Consider the following 20,962-nt stretch of genomic DNA (forward strand, 5'->3'; position numbering starts at 1 on the left):
TTTCAATAGGACAATGACCCCAAACACACCTCCAGGCTGTGTAATGGCTATTTGACCAAGAAGGAGAGTGATGGGGTGCTACGCCAGATGACCTGGCCTCCACAGTCACCAGACCTGAACCCAATCGAGATGGTTTGGGGTGAACTGGACCGCAGAGTGAAGGCAAAAGGGCCAACAAGTGCTAAGCATCTCTGGGAACTCCTTCAAGACTGTTGGAAGACCATTTCTGGTGACTACCTCTTGAAGCTCATCAAGAGGATTCCAAGAGTGTTCAAAGCCGTAATCAAAGCAAAAGGTGGCTACTTTGAAGAACCTAGAATAATAGACATATTTTCAGTTGTTTCACACTTTTTTTGTTAATTATGTAATTCCACATGTGTTAATTCATAGTTTTGATGCCTTCAGAGTGAATCTACAATTTTCATAGTCATGAAAATAAAGAAAGCTCTTTGAATGAGAAGGTGTGTCCAAACTTTTGGTCTGTACTGTATGTATGTAATCGATATTATACAGTGTATTACATATTTACAATTTATTCCAGTTTTTTGTGTTCTAAAGTTGTATTCCAATAAATATATATTATGTTCTATCTAAATATCTTGATTATTGTATCATAAAAATGATTAAATGTCTGATGTTCACATTGTACTACAATACATTTTTCATTTAAATATAAGCAATATATGTGGGAGTCGGTGTAAGGGAAATTGAGGAGTCTGAGTCACAGATTTGGCTTACCGACTCCACAGCCCTGGAGTAAACAATGTCAGAAACACCGGGATCCATGGAAGCGTTCCAGAGTTATTGCCTCATAAAGGGACAGTGGTCAGAATTGTAAAAATTGGCCCAGTCATTAACGTGCAAACCACCCTTCGGGGTAAAGGGGTTAATGGAGAAGATAATGAGTACTTGTCACGGGGGCGACGTTGTCCGATTTCTGATCTGCCAAAAATAGTCACTAAGTATAGGGAGGGTGTCTGACCTACAACGACCTAATGCTATTGGCGTATCCTGAGGGTCCTGACTCTTCTCCCCAATCCCAGATGATTTTTTATTCCGGCAAACAGAGAGCTCCCCCTAGAGGTGGCTGCAGGCACCCGGAAATATGGATATGTAACTCCAGTAGAAAAAAATCAAGCTCCAACCAAAAGAGAAATGTCGCCTTGCGGAGTTCAGCATCGCCCCCCAACTGTGCCTTGTCTTTTCTCTATCGCTTCTTTGGGGGACACAGGAACCATGGGGTGTATGCTGCTGCCACAAGGAGGCTGACACTATGCACTAAAAAAGATAGCTGCTCCTCTGCATTATACACCCCACCGACTGGCACTAGGTTTATCTGTAGAATGCAGCGTGACCCATACACTACACGGATCCATCATGTCTGCAGCCGCCGTCATTGCCCCGAGGCAAAGCTCCTGATAGCAGAGTAAATGCAGGTCATGTTTAGGGCCCGGGCGTGCCTGTGTGGCCTCCACCGGTCACCAGCATACCGGCTGGGAACACAAACACTGTATGTGTGGACAAATAGGGCTTTCTGTAAGATTCGGGCCCTATTCCTGCAGGTCCTTCTAGGAAGAGCACATGGAGTAAACATTTGCTTTTCTTTGTGACAGAGAAACCATTCTGCTGCTCACATCTGGATTTGGTCAGACACGTAACCTTCATGCATGGTAAAATAACTACAGGCGATAAGGATCAGTTCACACTGGGGTTATAACAGCCGACATTATTATAGAGAATTATCATCTTGTATATATTACAGGAGGCTCTTCCCAGAGTTTCATTGGCGTCATACCAGTGCTGACCCCTTACTTCCCCAGTGTCGAAACTCCCCTAACGTCCATAAAGTAATGACTGTCGCTTTAAGACATGCAAGACTGCAGCTTATTAGGGTTTGTGCTGCTTATATCGGAACATATGGGGTGCGGCCCTGAGAATCTATATTTGATGGTCCATGCCGACTTGGATCTGAGTGTTTTCCCATGTGCCAGGACACTCGTATCGGACTGCCAACCAGCTGGCCCAAGAGAGGTGTCCAAGCCCCGGACTGGCGGAACGCAGAGTCAGGGCTGCAACGTAGGAAAATCTCACTAGTTTGTGGGAGTGTAAAATGTTCGCCACTTAATAAAACGAGTTCTGGGGAAATATATTTTTAGCCGGTCGGTTGCACCTTTCGGGGGTTTTGCCATTTTCTTTTTTTTTTTTTTTTTTTTAAAATACATCCTCTATAATTTAGGCTTCTGGCTACAGTCAGCATTTCCTTATGTGTAAATCATTTGAAAAAAAGACGGGTGAGAACATTGTAAATGTGAATTCAGCTCCACTGGACAATAAAAGGATGCAGATACCACTCCTGATGGCGAGGAGCAAGTTATAAACCAGGCATTGGCTCACACCAAGGACACAGAAAAGTCTGTATTGGTGGCTACCAGTATGGCCGCTCTTATAAGGGCTTGTCCCCCAAACTTGTGATCGGCATGACCTCTCCTGTGTGAGATTGGCCCACCACACCGTCACACAGAGGCTCACCTAGGTCCGGATCCGACCAAGGGCCACATAATACCGACCCTCCAAACCTACTGATGTGGAATACTCCAGGATCTTCTTTTCAGGTCCACCTGGACTCGTCTCCTGGCTTCTTGCCCCGCAGCAGGAAATGTTTCCCATATGTTCCGCATTCATTGTTTACAAGTCATCTGAGGACCACAGGAGAGGAGGAAGACAGTGGAGCTTCGGTGAAGACGGTTTACATTACTCCGGCTGTCGTCTTCCATAAGCATCTCCACCCGAGTCCCAGACTATGGCGCCCGGCGATCAGGAAACCGTTCACATGTGGATATGAAAACTCATGACCATTTAGTTTTTTTGTTTTTGTCCTGTCTTTCTCATCAGGACGACCTCATCTCCAAGTTTCCATGAATGTGCAGCATATGGGACAAGAGTAGAAAAGCAAGTAACTCTCCATGGCAGATGCACAGTGTCGGCAAAGAACGGGAGCTGCCGCCTTTGGTGGAGACTAGACCAGGGGGACTTGACACGTTCCCTTTACATCACACTCATGGATGTCATTCTGAGAAACTGAATCCAGGGGGCGATATTCCCTTCTGTCAAAGGGGCTGGAAATTGGGCACTTGACATTGGGTTTTCAGTACCACAGAAGTGTCATTTGGCAGAATTATCTGATTCTTTCCATGGCCGTAACGCCACCACGTTTCAGCGATTCCTGACCATGTGACGGCTTTAATGACTGCAACTAAATGCCCTAATGCAAAATTACACCCATAGCGGGGGGGTGTCTATGGCCATAATACCAACCCTAAACTTTGGTTGTATCATTGCTGTCTGCAGAGGTCTAGGGGAGGAGCGTGGTGGCCCGGTGACTACTCCAATAACTTAAGTCTTCCTGATAAGCTTGTCGTAGGATTTGATCCCAAGAAGCTAAGCTGCAGTGTAAAGCAAAGGGAAAGCGGCTGCAGGTTTAGATTTTAGGCTACCTTAGACCACAGTAGGTAGTGAAGCAAAGATGAGAACTGTGCTGGTAGAGCAGCCATGATGTGCAACAAATACAGCACGGTCCCACCATGAGTCATTGATCAGAATTCCCATATATCTGAGACACAGTAGGCCCCCCTACTAATTGGCTAAAGGGAATCACATGACCTACGTGTTTTTGATGCGTTTTTTTCCACGTGTCCCCAGACACACAGAAAATAGCTAAAAACACAGACTTTTCCGCAAAATTAATGAGCATGCTGCGTTTTTTACCGCAAACCTTTTTTTTTCGTGGAAAAAAACTCATCAAAAAAGTGCAAAATGCATTAAAATGAATGGGATGCTTCATTTGAGCGATTTTTAAGCATTTTTGCCGGTAAAAACACTTAAATAACGCAAAAAACCGCTTACGTGGGCACACAGCCTTACATCCACAGTAGAGATTTTTCCTAGAAAGTTTTTGTGCTGCCTCGCGTGGGACCCTGTCTTGTGCGCAGCCCCCTCCTGCCATGGAGGTAATCTTATATAACACTGGTAGAGCTGAGCAGGACGCAGCCTGCCTCCATAGAGTCAGATCGCTTTAACATCACCGCCAGAGAGAGGAAATGTAAGTGTGATGCGGTATAGGAAAATACTTGTGAGACAGTCAGCCGGAATGTTGACACACGATCCAACGCAAATCCATTGTTAACCTGTCGCCATGGCGACGTGCGGGGCAGTCAATTACCCTGCAGAGTACATCTAAGCAAAGCCAAGAATAACATCAAGTCCCACGAGGAATGAGGAATGCGAGGACAGACGTTTTCTACCTTTTTATTTTTGCTTTATTACTCTCTCGATCTGGAGGATTGACATGGCAGCTTGGACCCCGTGACGGGAAAATTACTGCAGCAGCGCTCATGTTGTTCCTACCGTAAATTCGGAGCAGGTGTCGCTGTTTGGACTCCTTTCAGAAAATGAGAAGATATTTGTCTTTTTAGCTGCTTTTTTTTTCTCCCCTCATTTTTTTTTTTTTTTGTCCAGTGTCTTAAACCAAGATGTATCACCTTTTGTCCCCAGGCGACAACTTTGTGGTTGACTTAGATTATACATCTAAAGTAAACATAAATCTCTGAAAATTCCCTTTGTCTGCAATTGGCGATAGGTGCTGTGTATAAGCCATAGAGTTACATCCACGTAGCTCGCAGTGCAGGTCCCTCCTGCGGTGACCTGAAGAGGCCAGGACTCCACACAGCCTCCTGAGATATCGGCCTCCTTGCAGATCCCGTGTGTTACTTGGTGCGACCTCCGTGGATCCAACTGATTTTCCAGCTCTTTCCACAGATGATCGACTTGGGGTGAGAGTTGGGAATTTGGAGACAAATCCTCACCTTCTTTGTCCTGTTCCTCATTTATCACCAGCCTTTATCAAAGGCACATCCATTATGAATCCCACTGCCCTGAAGGTGGTCTGTACATTTATTTTGGAGGTGTGTGTCACATTCCCATGATGCCATCAGAGTGCTCATTGCCGTATACCGGGACCGACGAGACGTGCTGTACACTTGTGACATCCCACAAGACCTGGGACTGTCTTCCATGTTGCCCTGTATACAAGGGACACCCCGCTAGGTGCTTTGTAGTCCGGTGGGGTATCCTACATGGCATGCTGTATACCAGGTGCATCCTGCGAGGTTTCAGACTAGACTATACGACTTTTGCTGTACACTGGGAACTCCTAGCGAGACCTGGGACAACCAAAGATTCTTGCTATATGTACCAGATAGATCCCACCAGGCACTGTAGACTGGTGACACCCTGTGAGGCACGCCATATACCAGGGGTACAGTATGCAAGAGCTGGGATAATCTTTGAGTCTTGTATAACAAGGACACTCTGCAAGGCACACCATAGACCATTGATACCCTACAAACCATGCTATGTACTAGATACATCCTGTGAGGTCCTACTGTATATTGTAGTAGAACAGGCGCACCCTATCGGAGCCTCTGTAAACCCTGCATGGCAAGCCATACATCTAAGGGACACCACACAAGACCTGGGACAACTTACACACGTGGTCAAAATTGTTGGTACTTCTCGTTTAATAACAGAAAATCCCACAACGATCACAGAAATAACTTGAAGGCACATTTGCTCTTGAGGAGTGGGCCAAAATACCTGTCAAAAGGTGCAGAAGTCTCGTTGAGAGTTACAGGAATCGTTTGATTGCCTCAAAAGGTTGTGCAACAAGATATTAAGTTAAAGGGTATCTGTCACCCCTATAAGATGCGGCCACAGCCATCAGGAGCTTATCTACAGCATTCTGTAATGCTATAGATAAGCCCCCGATGTAACCTGAAGGTAAGAAAATCGAGTTAATTATACTCACCCGGAGATCCGGTCCATTACGATGGGTGTTGCGGTTTGGTCCGGCGTCTCCTATCTTCATACGACGACGACGACGACCTCCTTCTTACTTCTGCCGCGGCTCCTGTGCAGGTGTACTTTATCTGCCCTGTTGAGGGCAGAGTAAAGTACTGCAGTGCGCAGGCGCCGGACCTCTCTGACCTTTCCCGGACCCTGTGCATTGTAGTACTTTACTCTGCCCTTGACAGGGCCGATAAAGTACGCCTGCACAGGAGCCGCGGCAGAAGTAAAGAGGAGGGCGTCATCTCTAGAAGATGGGAGGCGCCGGACCGGACCGCGACACCCACTGCATTACAGAATGCTGTAGATAAGCCCCTGATGGTGGTGGCCTCATCTCATAGGTCAAAAATGAGGTGACAGATTCCCTTTAAGGGTACAATTTCCATCCAGGCCTATTTCATGAGGTTTTTTTTTTTTTTTTTTGTTTTTTTTTTTTAAATTCTGTGGAAGCATGGATGAAAAGCAATGTCTGACTTGCATTTGTTCAGTTTCATAGATTTTTAATTTATTATTACTTTTGTCAGATTCAAGTTATCTCTGTGACCATTGTGGGTTTTTCTGTCATTAAGCGATGGGTGCCAACAATTTTGACCAGGTGTGTACAAATCCTTTTGTAGATCGGGGAGAGCCCGTGAGTTTTTTTTTTACACCGAGTTACGCCGTACACTGGGGGACAATCTACAAGTCCTGTTGTATACCGGGTACATTCCCCCAGGCGTCGTTGACCAGGGACACCACCCTTGAGGCACACTGTAGACCAAGGGAACACCCTGCAAGATCTGGGACAACCTAAAAGTCTTGTTGTATACCGGGTACACTTCCCAAGGCATCGTTGACCGGGGACACCACCCCCGAGGCATGCTGTACATCAATATAAGGAACACCCTATAAGACATGGGACAACCTACAAGTACTGCTATATACCGGACACATCCTGCAAGTTGCTGTAGACCGGAAGCACCCTGTCCTGGTGCACACTGAGGACACTCCGCGATCATGCTGCACACTGGGAACACCCTAGAAGACATGGGACAACCTATGAGTCCTTTCATATGTTGGGTACATATCACATGTAACCGTAGACCAGGGACACCCTGCAGGTTCTGCTATTTTGCTTTGTCCCACTCACCTGTCGGGTTTCTCTCCTCGACTCGCCATTACCCACATTGATTAAACGCTGCATTGGGCAATGATTTGAGTCCACATCTATAGACCCTCAGGAATATATCTGTGCTGCATGAGGGAAATATCACCTGCATTCATTCTCAGACTTATGATGATTGGATACAAGGGTATTTATCTTTTATGGCAGTAGTCCTTTTCTACTGGATATTGTGAGTTACCGGTTCCCAAAAAAAAATAACTCCTCCAGTTGGTTGTTGTCAGCCCATCACCATTAACTCCCATAAGGATATTCCATGCAAGTCCACGTAAACACTATCACGATTCACGATCCTTAAATCCGTCCTGTTCCGCCTTGATGGTCTTGTATGAAGGGATTTATCTGGATGAGTACATACACGACCCCCTTTGTGCCACTTGTGTATATTCATGTGGTGTTTGCATAGCTGCTTGAATCTCTGTATTTATAGGCGGCATTCCCAAGGTCGGCGGAGTGCCCCTACACAACCTCCTCACCAGTGCTGAAGGCAGCTTTGCTTGCTCTGAGTCTATTTGCACTAGTATTGATTGTGCACAGAAAAATATGGTGCATTTACCGTACTTATAATGTTAGTAAATCCTCGAGGCACATTATTCATCCATCATCTCATTCATTTGGCAGCCTTGAGGCTGAAGTCTCTTATGATCTAAATTATATATGACAATATAAATTATAGTAACCCCTTTAATGAACATCACAAATGTGAAAACTGTTTTTTAATATTTCCCTTCTGTGCGAAGATATGATCATTTAAAGTAACAGGCCTGAAGCTGGGGTCTGCACTACTGAGAGCGAGCCAAATACAAAGTCTCCACGACATTGCTGCACTGTCTGGAATGTCTCAGTAGTGCAGCCTCCAGCTTTGAGTCCAGAACTTCAGCTTATCATATCTCCGCATAGCAACAAGATATTCGAAAACAGTTTTCATGTTTTTATTGTATGCCTAGGCAGGGCTGTGGAGTCGGAGTCGTGGAGTCGGAGTCGGAGTCTGTGCTCATTTTGGTGGAGTCGGAGTTGGAGTCGGTATAAAATGGACCGACTCCGACTCCTAAAATATATAATAAATTGGGTACAGTAGTTCAATGCAGGATGTGCTGAATATTTTTTCATAGGAGTTTGGGAAAGTTATGAAATGTCCTATAAATGGCTGCTATATTCCTGATCTAAGGCTACATTCACACACAGCATTTTTCCTGTGTTTTTTGAGGATACGTTTTTCAGCTGCAAAAGCTGATCATCTTTTTAAAAAAACTGCATCACCTGAAAGGTTTTTGAGCTCATAGATAATGTTTTCAATAGCAAAAGCAGATTAGAAATCTGCTCTATCTATATATCCATTTATCCATATCTGTCTATCCATATCGTATCTGTACCAAAAAGAATGAAAACCGGGTAGTACACCAATATATATTCTGTTCTATCTAAATGTCTTGATTATTGGATCATAAAAATGATTAAATGTCTGAGGTTCACATTGTACTACAATAAATTTTTCACTTAAATATAAGCAATATGTGTGGGAGTCGGAGTTGGAGTCGGAGTCGGTGTAAGGGAAATGTCTGAGTCGCAGGTTTGGCTTACCGACTCCACAGCCCTGTGCCTAGGGGTCTTTTTTATTTTGTAGGTATACTTAATAATAACTTCATATTGTTTATCCAGTCTTGTTTTTACGCAAGACGATGACTCTGGATAAGCCTGGACTGGTGTTGTGTTTCTTGAACCTCATTATTAATATTTCTTAATTTTTCTATCCAGGGGAAAACTCCATCAGCAATGCAGTGACGACTGGAGTTATATTCCTCTGGCTGCCCGTGCCAAGATGGCCAGGATGGCAGCAGCAGCCGCATGGGGATTAGGTAAGACGTCTTGTCCGAGTATTTCCGGACTGCCCTCACGTCTCGTCATCACATGTGAGCAGCCGAGGTGATTGATTCAGTGCAGTGACACGGCACACACATCCAGCACTGCTTTCCTGGTGCCCCCTAATAGGCGGTCTCCGTGACTTCATCGTTTTTTTTGCTCTTTACCCTCAACATCAGGCGGCTTCTACTTAATACTGATTAAAGACTATTTGACGTATTGCACCGTCTGTCCCTGATCCCTTATCCCTCAGCACCCCCATCACATGAGTCCCTGTCTCCCAACAGCCACTGAACGCTTTGCCGTTCCCATCCATCACCCGCCAGCATCTTTGATTCAGTGACATTGTAATTACTCACTGGATGTGAAACAAATGGAAATGCCACTCGTTCCTGAGAAGTAGCATCACTGGGCTCTAATGTTACCTACAACGAGCCATGATTACTAAATGTTTCCGAAAGACATTAGCTCTTGTCACGTCGCGCCTAGGGCTGTTACTGGTTATGGGGTTTGCTTCAGACGCTTGGATGTAGTAGATTAGTAGCACGCGAACAGGATCGTACATGCGGTCCCGGCAATGTGCACATTCATCATCGTAACATGAGGAGAATGGTCACCAGGCGCTGAGCAATACCTCCTCGTATCGTCCACATACTGGTATAGCGGGACCTGCGGATTGACCACCATTAACAACCTCTGGAAATTATCAGTAAATGAGCTGTATTAGGCAGAGATGTTACTCATCTGTTTTCTTCTTTCAGAGCAATGGGAAAGTATGGAGTCGTACACCAGTTTGATCCCAAGAGATACACACGATGGAGCCTTTTTTAGGGCCGTGCTGGCTCTCCACCAGGATCTCTATTGTCTTGCCCAGCAGGTAGGTCTTCACATTGCCATAGGTTCACGCCCTTAGCCGAACTAACATGCCCATCATTCGTCTTGTCTGTCAGCTGGTAGGAGTCTGCATAACATTTATCTGCATTTTCCTATACAAAAGGCCACTGCACAGTGTACTTTCGTTGTGGCTTTTTTTTTTTTTTTTTTTTTGCAATGGGCCCCTAATGAAGGACGGATGCCAGTGCCTCCATCCAGGCCGTGACCTCTGTCAGCATGTAGATCCGGATTGCGTACATCTGATAGCACTTAGCCAAAGAATAATTTTGTGCTTTCCAGAAACATTATTGAGCTTTTTGTTTGGTTTCCAGTGCATTGATAAAGCCAGAGACATGCTGGATGCCGAGCTGACTGCCATGGCTGGAGAAAGCTACAGCCGTGCCTATGGGGTGAGTACACCTGAGCAATAGTACAGCTGGCTTTCTTTGACACCTGTAGGATACCTCCGAGTTGTGGATTCACGGATTTGTTATTTAATGGGTAGTAAATGGTTGCCTTGTGCACCGGGTTTAGGGATGGGGTGCGGTCTTTGATGTGAGCGCCTCCTTAACATACCCAATTAATCAGAAATGCCTAGGAGGACACAGATATAATTAATTATTGCTTTATTGTGAAGTGTATAAGAAAAACAGCAACGTTTCGCCACTTAGACCTTCCTCTTTTTATATTTGCTTTTAAACCACCACTCCTTTTCTGAGGACCCCATTAATGATCACCCCTTCCCAACAGTGGTAACGGGCCAGAGAAATGTGCTGTTAAATGGTGTCCATTCCATATAGATTAATGGGTCACGGTCTACGACCAGTTTCAGACAAACGTTGCAATACTCGAACCACTTGCAACTGCAAATTACCTGTGTGACTGGGTCTTTGTATGGCTCCTTGCACTTGTCTCCATTGTGGGGATCCAGGTAGCGGGCAAATTTACAGACCACCCTCTGTTATGTCAATATAACATTACTAGAGCACATGGATAAGGTCGTCCTCATTGATCCCAGCATGCGATCAGATTACTGGAGCGATGTCACTTGTCCTTTGCAGGCCATGGTCACCTGTCAGATGCTGTCAGAGCTGGAAGAGGTCATCCAGTATAAACTGGTGCCTGAGCGGCGAGAGATTATTCGTCAGACCTGGTGGGATCGGCTACAGGTGAGGTAACCCTAATCAGAGGCTGCTGTCACGTTTTCCCCTTTTACTTCACACTGAAGGTACAGGGTGTGAAAAGGAAAATAGACTTCTATTAATAGCGCTGTTTACAAGTCTCTCACCCTCAGGAACATTCTTGGACATTCTTCCCATTCGCATTTCTAATCTACCCCGTAGTGTCGCGACAGATCTTTATTAGGTGTGGTGGGTGGGGGGCAGGTATTTCTCACCTTCTGCAGCCAGATAGAGGCAAACACTGGCAGCAGGCGCACCTATGACACATGCAGGCAGACATACTCTGTGTACAGACTGGTTGTACTAGGGGCGGGAGGGTTACCTGCCAAAGGCTGCGTCCTTGGCCAAGTGTCCTGCAAGTATTGACATCTGGTAAATGCAGAGCAGTGTACAGCCAGAGGAATTACCATTGCCAGCAAGTCCCGGCTTCTGGAAGGTGCATTAGTGCAGCCATCCAGTACTTGCGTCATTCCCACCTTATATTATTTATTTCCTGAACACATCATTATTAGGTTATACTCTTCAGACTTTTTATTACATTTTATAATGCTACTATCCGCAACTGTAGATGATTGTAAAGTATGTGAAATGTCACTGAAGCATCCACCTGCCTGATCCTGTTTGTCTTCTCCTCCATCCGGCTTGGTCCTGTGTGTGTGTCTTCTCCTCCATCTGGCTTGGTCCTGTGTGTCTCTTCTCCTCCATCCGGACTGGTTTTGTGTGTCTTCTCCATCCGTACTGGTCTTGTGTGTCTTCTCCTTCCGGCCTGGTCCAGTGTGTGTGTCTCTTCCTCCATCTGGCTTGGTCCTGTGTGTGTCTTCTCCATCCAGCTTGATCCTGTGTGTTTCTTCTCCTCCATCCGGCCTGGTCCTGTGTGTCTTCTCCTCCATCCGGCCTGGTCCTGTGTGTGTGTCTTCTCTTCCATCTGGCTTGGTTCTGTATGTCTCTTCTACTCCTTCCTTCCTTGTCCTGTGTGCGTCTTCTCCTCCATCCGACTTGGTCCTGTGTGTGTATCTTCTGCTCCATCCAGCCTGGCCCATGTGTGTGTCTTCTCCATCCCGCCTGGTCCTATGTGTCTATTCTCCCCATCTGGCCTGGTCCCTTGTGTGTCTTCTCCTCCATACGGCCTGATTCTGTACATGTGTGTCTTCTCCATCTGGCCTGGTTCTGTGTGTGTGTGTCATCTTCTCCTCCATCCAGCCTGGTCCCCTGTGTGTCTTCTCCTCCATCCGACCTGATTCTGTGCATGTGTGTCTTCTCCTCCTTCTGGCCTGGTCCTGTGTGTGTATCTTTTCCTCCATCCGACCTGGTCCCGTGTGTGTGTGTCATCTCCTGTTTCCGACCTGGTCCTGTATGTGTGTGCTCTCCGTACGGCTTGGTCCTGTGTCTCTTCTCCTGTGACCTAGGTGTCTCTTCTCCTACCGGTGTTCTCCTGTGACACTAGTTTTGTTTTCTTCTCAGGGCTGTCAGCGCATCGTTGAGGATTGGCAGAAGATCTTGATGGTTCAGTCCCTTGTGGTCAGTCCTCATGAAGACATGAGAACTTGGCTGAAGTATGCGAGTCTCTGCAGCAAGAGTGGCCGTCTGGTGAGCGCACGTCCCCGAGCAGTCACCCTCCATTTATTTGTCTGCTTTACATCTGTCAATCAGCACGGCAGGGAACTGTGTTCATACAACATCACCAGTCTGCAAAATCATCAGGCGTTATCCATGCGTTTCCCTCAAGAGCGTCTGCGACCTGTCAGCACGGCTGCCGAGGAAAAATATACATTTCTTACACATAGTTTGAGACTTACGAGACATTCATGACAGTCAAATTAGAATTTCTTGTGATTTAGTAAGATTTTTTTACCTGCATTTTACTAATGGGAAACCATTCTGTGTTGGCTTGTTCTCGACAGAGAAATGTGGCTGCGATATTTGACTGCCCATTAAGTCCAATAGAGTATAATATGATGATGGAGGACGCCTCGCGGTCGCAAGAAGACGCCTTGCTGCCTATAACAGTCTCCTGTCTCTTTATTCTCCAGGCCCTCGCTCAGAAGACATTAGTGATGTTACTCGGGGTGGACCCATCAGTGGATCGCACACAACCCCTACCGACCTCACACCCACAAGTCACTTACTCCTACATGAAATACGTGTGGAAAAAATCACGAAAGGTACTGACCGTGTTGTGTAACGTGGACTCGGCGCTGCGCTCGGATCACACTAGCTGAAAGTGACTCAAAACTTCCCGAAAAAAAGCCTGTGTTTTCTTTAGCTGTCTGGGAGTTGTGCCATCACGTGGCTGGGACATCGCGTGCAATGAGAAAAGAAGTGAGAGGTGTCCGCGCATTCACTTTCGCAGCTTAGGGTTTTGTTGAGTAGATCCCCGGGTCTTTGTGAGGTCCTGAGTGCAGGCAACAAAATTCTCTTCATTATTCTCCCCAGAAGCAAATTGCAGCCCCTAATATTTGCCCCAGGACTCTTTCCACCTAAGTGGATCTTATTGATTCTCACCCCTCTGTTACCGGCTTTTAAACTTCCTCCCCAACTTTGGCAGTGAGGCAAAATGTCTCCTGCCAGACCCCAACGTTCCTCAACTCTGCCCATGTTAAAGGGGTATAACATAACTTCTCTACTTGTTGTCAGTGAAAGGAGCAATTTATCCTTTAGAACCTGAAGTTGAAAATCCCTACAGATCTGACACCTATATCCCTCTCCGAGTACTGACCGCAATGTCCGTGCCAGCTGTTATTTTCCTGACCTGGGGGGCGTGGCCTGGATCTCACACAGGGAAGACGTGTCTTATGGCAGCTCCCGCTTCCAGCCACAAAACTACCTTATTTGGCCCGGACGAAAGTGGCTAAAACTAATTTTAGAGTGCCCCGGGCTTGGAGGAGAAGGTGAGGGGTGGTAGGGAGAAGAGAGGGGCTGCTGCTCTCCGCCGTGACACCGGAGCGCAGAGCGGCCTCGTGGAGGGTGCTGCAGCGCTGGAGAGAGACGGGCGCCATCTTTATATCCCCCTGAGCACAAGGCCTGGAAACCGGACCGCAGGAGGCCCTCGATAGAGGCGTGAGACCGCGGAACAAGGAGCGGTCTCGCCCGTTAGAGCAAACGGCGGTGAGAGGGAACCCCCGGTGAGCTGTCTCTGGGGCCTGCGGGGATCACTATCGATGCGTGCGGTGGAGGAGGGTGCTGGCTCTGGGCCAGACGGGTTGTTGACGGCCCCCTATTTTTACTGAGACATTTCCCAGGGTCTGAGTTGTTTTTGGATCGGGGGATATCGCTCTCCCCACATAGAGGTGCTGCTGTCTACAGATTTATGCGACATTGGTGAGGAGGACATTGTGTCTTTTCTGCAGCGCCATGGTGGGGATTTGACGTTGCCCTGTCCCTGCCGGCTCCAGCAGATCCCCACGGATGTTTCCATATATTAACCCCTCGCCCTCCAAGTTGCATGGGGCTATTTTCATATAGAAAAATGCACTACTAGACTTTTCTGGACGCACGGGTGGTAAATTAAAGGCGCGCTTTAATTAAGCAAAATGGTCAAAACTAACAAAGAGCGTGCAAAACCGTTGGCTGCAGAGGCGTATAGAAGCAAACAGGGTGAAATGGATAAATTTTTGAAAAATAAATCTGCTTCGTCTAAGCCTAATGCTAAAAGGCTCCCTGCAGAGGTTGTGGAGGAGGAGCATGTTGAGGACTCAGACTCCAGTGATGATGCTTCAGGCAGCGATGTCACTCAATCAGATTCTGGGAAACTTTCTAGATCGTTTTTTAAAAAATTATTAGCACAAGCTATAAAACCATTAGTTAATGAGATATCTGGTATGAGAGCGGACTTGCTACACATTGGTAATAGAGTGGAGTCTTTGGAGTCCTCTCAGTCCTCTATCATTAGCCACTCCAATGCCATGAGAGAGCATCTGGACTACCACAGAGCACAGCTTAACAACTCTTTTCTGGCTCTCGAGGATCAGGAAAATCGGAGTCGCAGGAAGAACATACGGATAAAAGGCTTACCTGAAAGTGTTTCCACAGAAATATTGGAAAAATCTACGAAGGAGATCTTCGCCCTCTTAATCCCACAAGAAACATGTGATCGAATTATAATAGAGAGGGTGCATAGATCACTTAGACCAGAGCCGAAGCCAATGGAACCTCCGAGGGATGTGATTTGCGGCCTATTGAGCTATTTGGATACCAATGCTATTTTGTCTGCCTCAAGAGACATTAAAAATCTTTCTTATGAGGGATCTGCTATTCATCTTTATCAGGACGTTGCGCCGTCAACCCTTGCAAAAAGAAGAGTCCTAAGGCCCCTCCTGGAGGTGTTACGCTCACGTAAAATCTTATATAAATGGCTGTTTCCGTTTGGTATATCTATACAAGGAGATGGTAGGCAAATAATGGTTCGGACCCCTGAAGATTTAACCAAAATATGGGACGCTTTTGGCATTGCCCCTATGGATATTCCTTCCTGGCTACCTCTGGACATGGATCATCGCACACCTCCCCCTGTCCATGCTTTTACTGGAGGGCAAGGTGACTGGGTCCTAGGAAAGAAACGCTCGACTCCTAAAAGAGGGAAATCTGGAATGGAAAAGGAGATGCCCCCCTGAGCTTTCTTGTGCTTCTCTCGGTTGCATTTTTCCAATACTGGAGCCGGACCCCTCGTTCCACTCGGACATGTTCTATCTTATTTTAGCTTGCTAAGTTTGACATTTACTCATGTGTTGATATCATTCAATTGCCGTATAAGTTAACATGTGCCACTTGTGTGTCGGAAATGTTATTTCCTGCTCTGTTATGGGAGGTATGTTTGACCCCCTACCTCTGCTACAGGCAGGTAGTTGGTTCTTGTTATATTTCTCTTGTTTTATCTTAATAATTTTTAGGGTTTTTGTTATTTTTTTCATCTTTGTTTTTTTTTAATTTCGGTGGTTTGATGACAGAGGAATCTTTATTATTACTTCCTTTACCAAACTATGGGTGATAAGGTGAACTTCGCCACTATGACAGTGGCCTCGTATAATGTAAAGGGCTTACGATTCCCAAGTAAGAGAAGCCAAGTAATGAATCTTTTGCATTCAAAGAAGTCTAGTATAGTTTTCCTGCAGGAGACACATTTTAAAAAAGGGAGAGTCCCAGATATGTCTAGATCTCGCTACCCGACCTGGTATCACAGTACGGGCGGTTCAGCGTCGGGTGGAGTGAGTATTGCTATAAAGAAAAATGTTCCCTTTATTTTGAGTGATTGTTTATCGGATTCAGAAGGCAGGTACATTATAATTAAGGGCTTTTTGGCCAACACTAAGATTACCCTGTGTAATTTATATGCCCCAAATAGGAACCAGATAGGTTGGCTGTGTAAAACAATGAATGTTATAGAACTTTTTACTGAGGGTCTGTTGTTGGTGGGAGGGGATTTTATTGTATCTTTGAACCCAATTTTAGATACTTCGACGGGCAGGTCGGCTCTTTCTCAAAGGGCGCTGAGAAGATTACACCTTTCATTACAAAAATTGCATCTGATAGACCCTTGGAGAACACTTTTTCCTTCGGGCAGAGATTACACTTTTTATTCCCATCCGAATAATAGCTATCACAGAATTGATTACCTATTGATACAAACAACTAATCTCCAATTAGTTAAAAAAGCTAATATAGATATCATCTCTCTCTCAGACCACGCTCCCATTTTCCTTGACATAGAGATAAAAACTCTACCACGGCCGGCTGGGTCATGGTCACTGAATGAGACACTGTTGGACTCGGATTCCCACATTGAAAAACTGACAAACACTCTTGACTTCTTTTTTCAAAATAATTTGCACTCAGGCCCGCCCTTGCCTATGGTATGGGAATCACATAAAGCAGTAATGAGAGGGGAATTTATAGCCCTAGGCTCCTATTTGAAAAAAGAGCGAACAAAAAAGGTTGTGTCTATTCTACATCAAATAAGTTCCTACGAGAGACTACATAAGAGATCTCAGGTAAATAAAACATTATCTGAACTGACAGATCTGAGAACCTCATTAAAAAAACCTTTTAAACATTCAATCAGCAAAAATTTACATGAGAAGTAAGCAGAAGTTTTATCTTCATGGCAATAAAAGAAGTAAGCTTATGACATCCCTACTTAAGAAACAAAAAGAAAAGACGTTTATTAGACAACTCAGAGCTTTGGATGGCTCTTCAATTCTCGGGGTTATTTTCCTGACCTGAACTCAATATGCTTATGTAGCTGAGTTTGGATCAGGAGATCCCCCGTCTAGCAGTTCATTTTCGGGCTGGTAAAAGTGTAAAACTGGCCTTATACTTCTCACTGCTGAGAGTTTGCTAGAGTTGTGTCTAGTCCATACAGTCGCCAGTCCTGACAGCACCGATACTGTGTAACAAGCTGATTGTCCAGACTGGTAGCAAAACCTCAGTAGTGAGAAATAGGTGCTGGATGCAGAAAGAAAGGTTCCCATCCGACAGCAAGCAGAGATGCTGCTTGACGATTCCCGCAGGAACCCGATTCCACTTCAGAACTCGCTGCTTCTTTCTCTTCATCCATTTGAATTTCTCTCCCTTTGTTTTCTGCCAACATGCCCCCCTTGACAAGCAGATGGAGGCATACCAGGACTTGCTGAGGTTCGTGAACAACATGCAGATTCAGGCACAGCGCGTTACAGACGACCCACAGCAGTCGCAGGAGATGCAGAAACTCATGGCCAGGTGACTACACAGCAGCGGTGACTCCAGCTGACGAGTCCCGCCTGTAGGATTCCTCACATCCATGCATTGTCCTATATATATAATTTATTGTGACTAATACAATTTTTTATTTATTTATTTATTTTTTATGACTTAGCCGTGTGAGCGCTTGTGTTTTTGTTTTTTTTCTGGTTGAATGTCTTATTTTACCATATGACACACTGGAAAATGAGACAAGATATTCCAAGGGCAGTACAAAGCTGAAAAAAATTCAATACCACCATTATTTTTTTTTTTATATTTCAAATGGTCACAATTTTAGTTTTCTGTCAATGCATCTGTGTCACAGCTTGTTTCTTTTTCTTTATCACTTCATTGGGGAACACAGATAACTGGGTGTATGCTGCTGTCGCTAGAAGGCGCTGACACTAGGCAAAAGAAAAAAAAAAAGCTCCTCCCCAGCAGAATATACCCACCGACAGGCACTAGGCTACTCAGTTTAAGCTTAGTGTCTGTAGGAGGACCTGGATCTGATCCCAGATCCACAGTTTTTTCGTTTTCAGCTACCCTGTTGTGTTTTATAAATATTGTCGGGGTCGTAAACGACAATGAATCCTCATTCACCAGTCATTCCAAATCATTGTGCGAGCGCAAAACATCTGGTACCGATTAAGAATGACTCAGACACGCAGCTGATTCAGTCTTAGCTAATGTCCTGCATCCACACCTGTCAGGAGCAGTACAACAACTGGCTTTTATTTACAAATACACAATACTATATTGAGTGTTAGGGGAAGGCGTGCATTAGGCGGGGTTTATGCAGTATACATCTAGTGTCCAGTCTCTCTCTGATTCGTCAAAACGTCTCCCGATGGTTACTTCTTCACATTCCTGAGTTATCTTTTTTAGGAGAAATGAAACTTAACTTAACTCTTTAGACACTGAATTTAAGTGAAAGTGAACACTGGCAGCCATCTTTAATACAGTTACATTTGCATTAGCAAGCAATTAGGAAAAACTTATTGTTTCACAGTATAAAAATATAAAAGTTATATAAGAAAATATATTTTCACCTTGACAATATCTCTCCTTTGTTTTTCAGTTTCTTCATCTTCATGGTAACAGGGTGTAAGTTCTCACCCTGTTTTCCCACATTATGCGACTGAGAGAGCAGTGTGGTGTCACCCACATCTCCCACTCTCAGACCCGCAAGCAGGACCTTCTCCCCTGTCACATTCATGGATGTCTCAGGGTGATTTATGGTGACCGGTCCTTTGCCTTTTCCCCTCCTCACCCCTCTACTCGGAGAGGGCTTAGAGGAAGACAGTGGTCACCAGCGATGGCCTACCCCCTTCTTGTAAGGGGTTGACGCAGTCTTCTGCACCATCCGAAGTTGGTGCGGGAAGGCGGATTTCTGGTTTACGGCGATCCTCCACTATCCAAGGGCCCCTGATGACATCTTACATCTGGCAAGTGGACCTGACCCCCCCCCCCCCTCCCCGTCCCGGGCAGAACGCAGACCACATACCGCAGCAGCAGGCTATTTCCTCAATGAAACCGCCGACTCCGCAGCACAGCCCACCATTTGCATTTGGCGCCCTTTCTCCCTATATCGCGCACTATCTTTTTTCCCTTCCTCCCTGTCATGGAGCTTCCTGCGTTGGCACGCCCCCCGGATGATCCTCCAATCAGAGAGGCACCTTTTCCTTCCCGGCCGGCCGATTCTTCGGGAATGACACTCCTCCGGCGCGTCAAGCCAATCGCATCCCTACTTTCTTTTTCGACGCCCAGTTTTTCCCCGTCCACGCCCCCCACTCTGCAGCGTCGCTCACCAGCCTATCAGAGGCGGGGACACGCCCCCCGCCGCCTTATTGCTGTGGCCTCTTGCCGGCCGACAGTTCTCACTGGCCACGCCTCCCCCCCCCGCGCTCAAGCCAACTGCAATCAGACTTTCGCTTCTCCCTCTAACTTGGCCGCGCCCACCATCGGCAGTTCAGCGTGGTCCGCGGCCATTTTAAATCCTGTACTCCTGCAGCATTTCTCCTCGGCCTGCTCTTCCTGCACCACTCGGATCGTACACTGTGGACACCTGAAAGAAGGACACTGGAACATCAGTCTTCGGCTGCATCGTCGCTGGCGTCGGGTAGGCGCTGCCCTGCTCCCTTTCCCTGTCCCTTTTAAGCTATAGCACTCCTCAGCAGTATAGCTCTAGCAGTCTTCGCCAGTATACCTCTCATTAGCAGCATCACCAGACTCAACTTATGCCCAACTCTACAGGGGCTTCTGGTCCTCCCTCTAAACTCACCGTGATACATTACGCCTGCGCCCGCTGCAAGAGAAAGTGGTCCTCAGGTCAGTTGTCCTCCCTCTGCCCGTCCTGCGATCCTTCCACCATGTCTGCCCCACAGGATAACTAATGGCCAGAATGAGAGCACACACCCCCCCTTCCAGAGTGGGCTGTTGCCATGTCTCAGTCGGTCTGGGACCTGACAAAAATATCCCAGTACCTCGTCCAGGCTTTGGAACGTCTTCAGAATTTATTTGCCACCACCAGTGCTCCGAACGCCTCAGAGGGTGATTCATAGAATCGTAGAGTTGGAAGGGACCTCCTGGGCCATCTGGTCCAACCCCCTGCTCAAAGCAGGATTCGCTAAATCATCCCAGGCATATGTCTGTCCAGCCTCTGTTTGAATACTTCTATTGAAGAAGAACTCGCCACCTCTCGTGGCAGCCTGTTCCACTCATTGATCACTCTGTCAAAAAGTTTTTTCTAGTATCTAATCTGTCTCCTCTCATTCAGTTTCATCCCATTGCTTCTAGTCTTTCCTTGTGCAAATGAGAAAAAAGATGATCCTTCTGCAATGTGACAGCCCTTGAGATATTTGAAGACAGCTATTAAGTCTCCTCTCAGTCTTCTCTTCTGCAAGCTAAGCATTCCCAAATCCTGCAATCTTTCCTCATAAGACAGGGATTGCAGACCGGTCACCATTCTGGTCGCTCTTTTCTGATTTTGCTCCAGTTTGTTGATGTCTTTTTTAAAATGTGGCGCCCAAAACTTGACACAGTATTCCAGATGAGGTCTGACCAAAGAGGAGTAGAGGGCAATAATGACTTCACGTGATCTAGACTGTATGCTTCTGTTAATACATCCTAGAATTGCATTTGCCTTTTTTGCTGCTGCATCACTGTTGACTCATATTCAGTCTGTGATCAATTAATATACCCAAGTCTTTTTCACATGTGCTGTTGCTTAGCCCTATTCCTCCCATTTTGTATATGCTTTTTTCATTTTTAT

At 46.0% G+C, this 20,962-nt stretch overlaps 1 protein-coding gene across 7 annotated transcripts in view; it reads left to right on the forward strand.

Annotated features, from left to right (window-relative positions):
• The window catches only part of MTOR (mechanistic target of rapamycin kinase), a 158,656-nt gene that overhangs the window by 84,508 nt on the left and 53,186 nt on the right, over positions 1–20,962 (forward strand). For all 7 annotated transcript variants that reach the window (XM_073585057.1, XM_073585060.1, XM_073585061.1 and 4 more), the window contains 7 exons: positions 8,819–8,919; positions 9,685–9,800; positions 10,129–10,206; positions 10,858–10,965; positions 12,439–12,564; positions 13,008–13,139; positions 17,561–17,688. In XM_073585057.1, coding sequence (XP_073441158.1) covers positions 8,819–8,919; positions 9,685–9,800; positions 10,129–10,206; positions 10,858–10,965; positions 12,439–12,564; positions 13,008–13,139; positions 17,561–17,688 — 789 coding nt within the window. The remainder of the gene's footprint in view (positions 1–8,818; positions 8,920–9,684; positions 9,801–10,128; positions 10,207–10,857; positions 10,966–12,438; positions 12,565–13,007; positions 13,140–17,560; positions 17,689–20,962) is intronic.

The sequence above is a fragment of the Dendrobates tinctorius genome, unplaced genomic scaffold (assembly GCF_039654945.1).
Source record: "Dendrobates tinctorius isolate UK_male_01 unplaced genomic scaffold, ASM3965494v1 ptg000086l, whole genome shotgun sequence".
Taxonomy (NCBI): domain Eukaryota; kingdom Metazoa; phylum Chordata; class Amphibia; order Anura; family Dendrobatidae; genus Dendrobates; species Dendrobates tinctorius.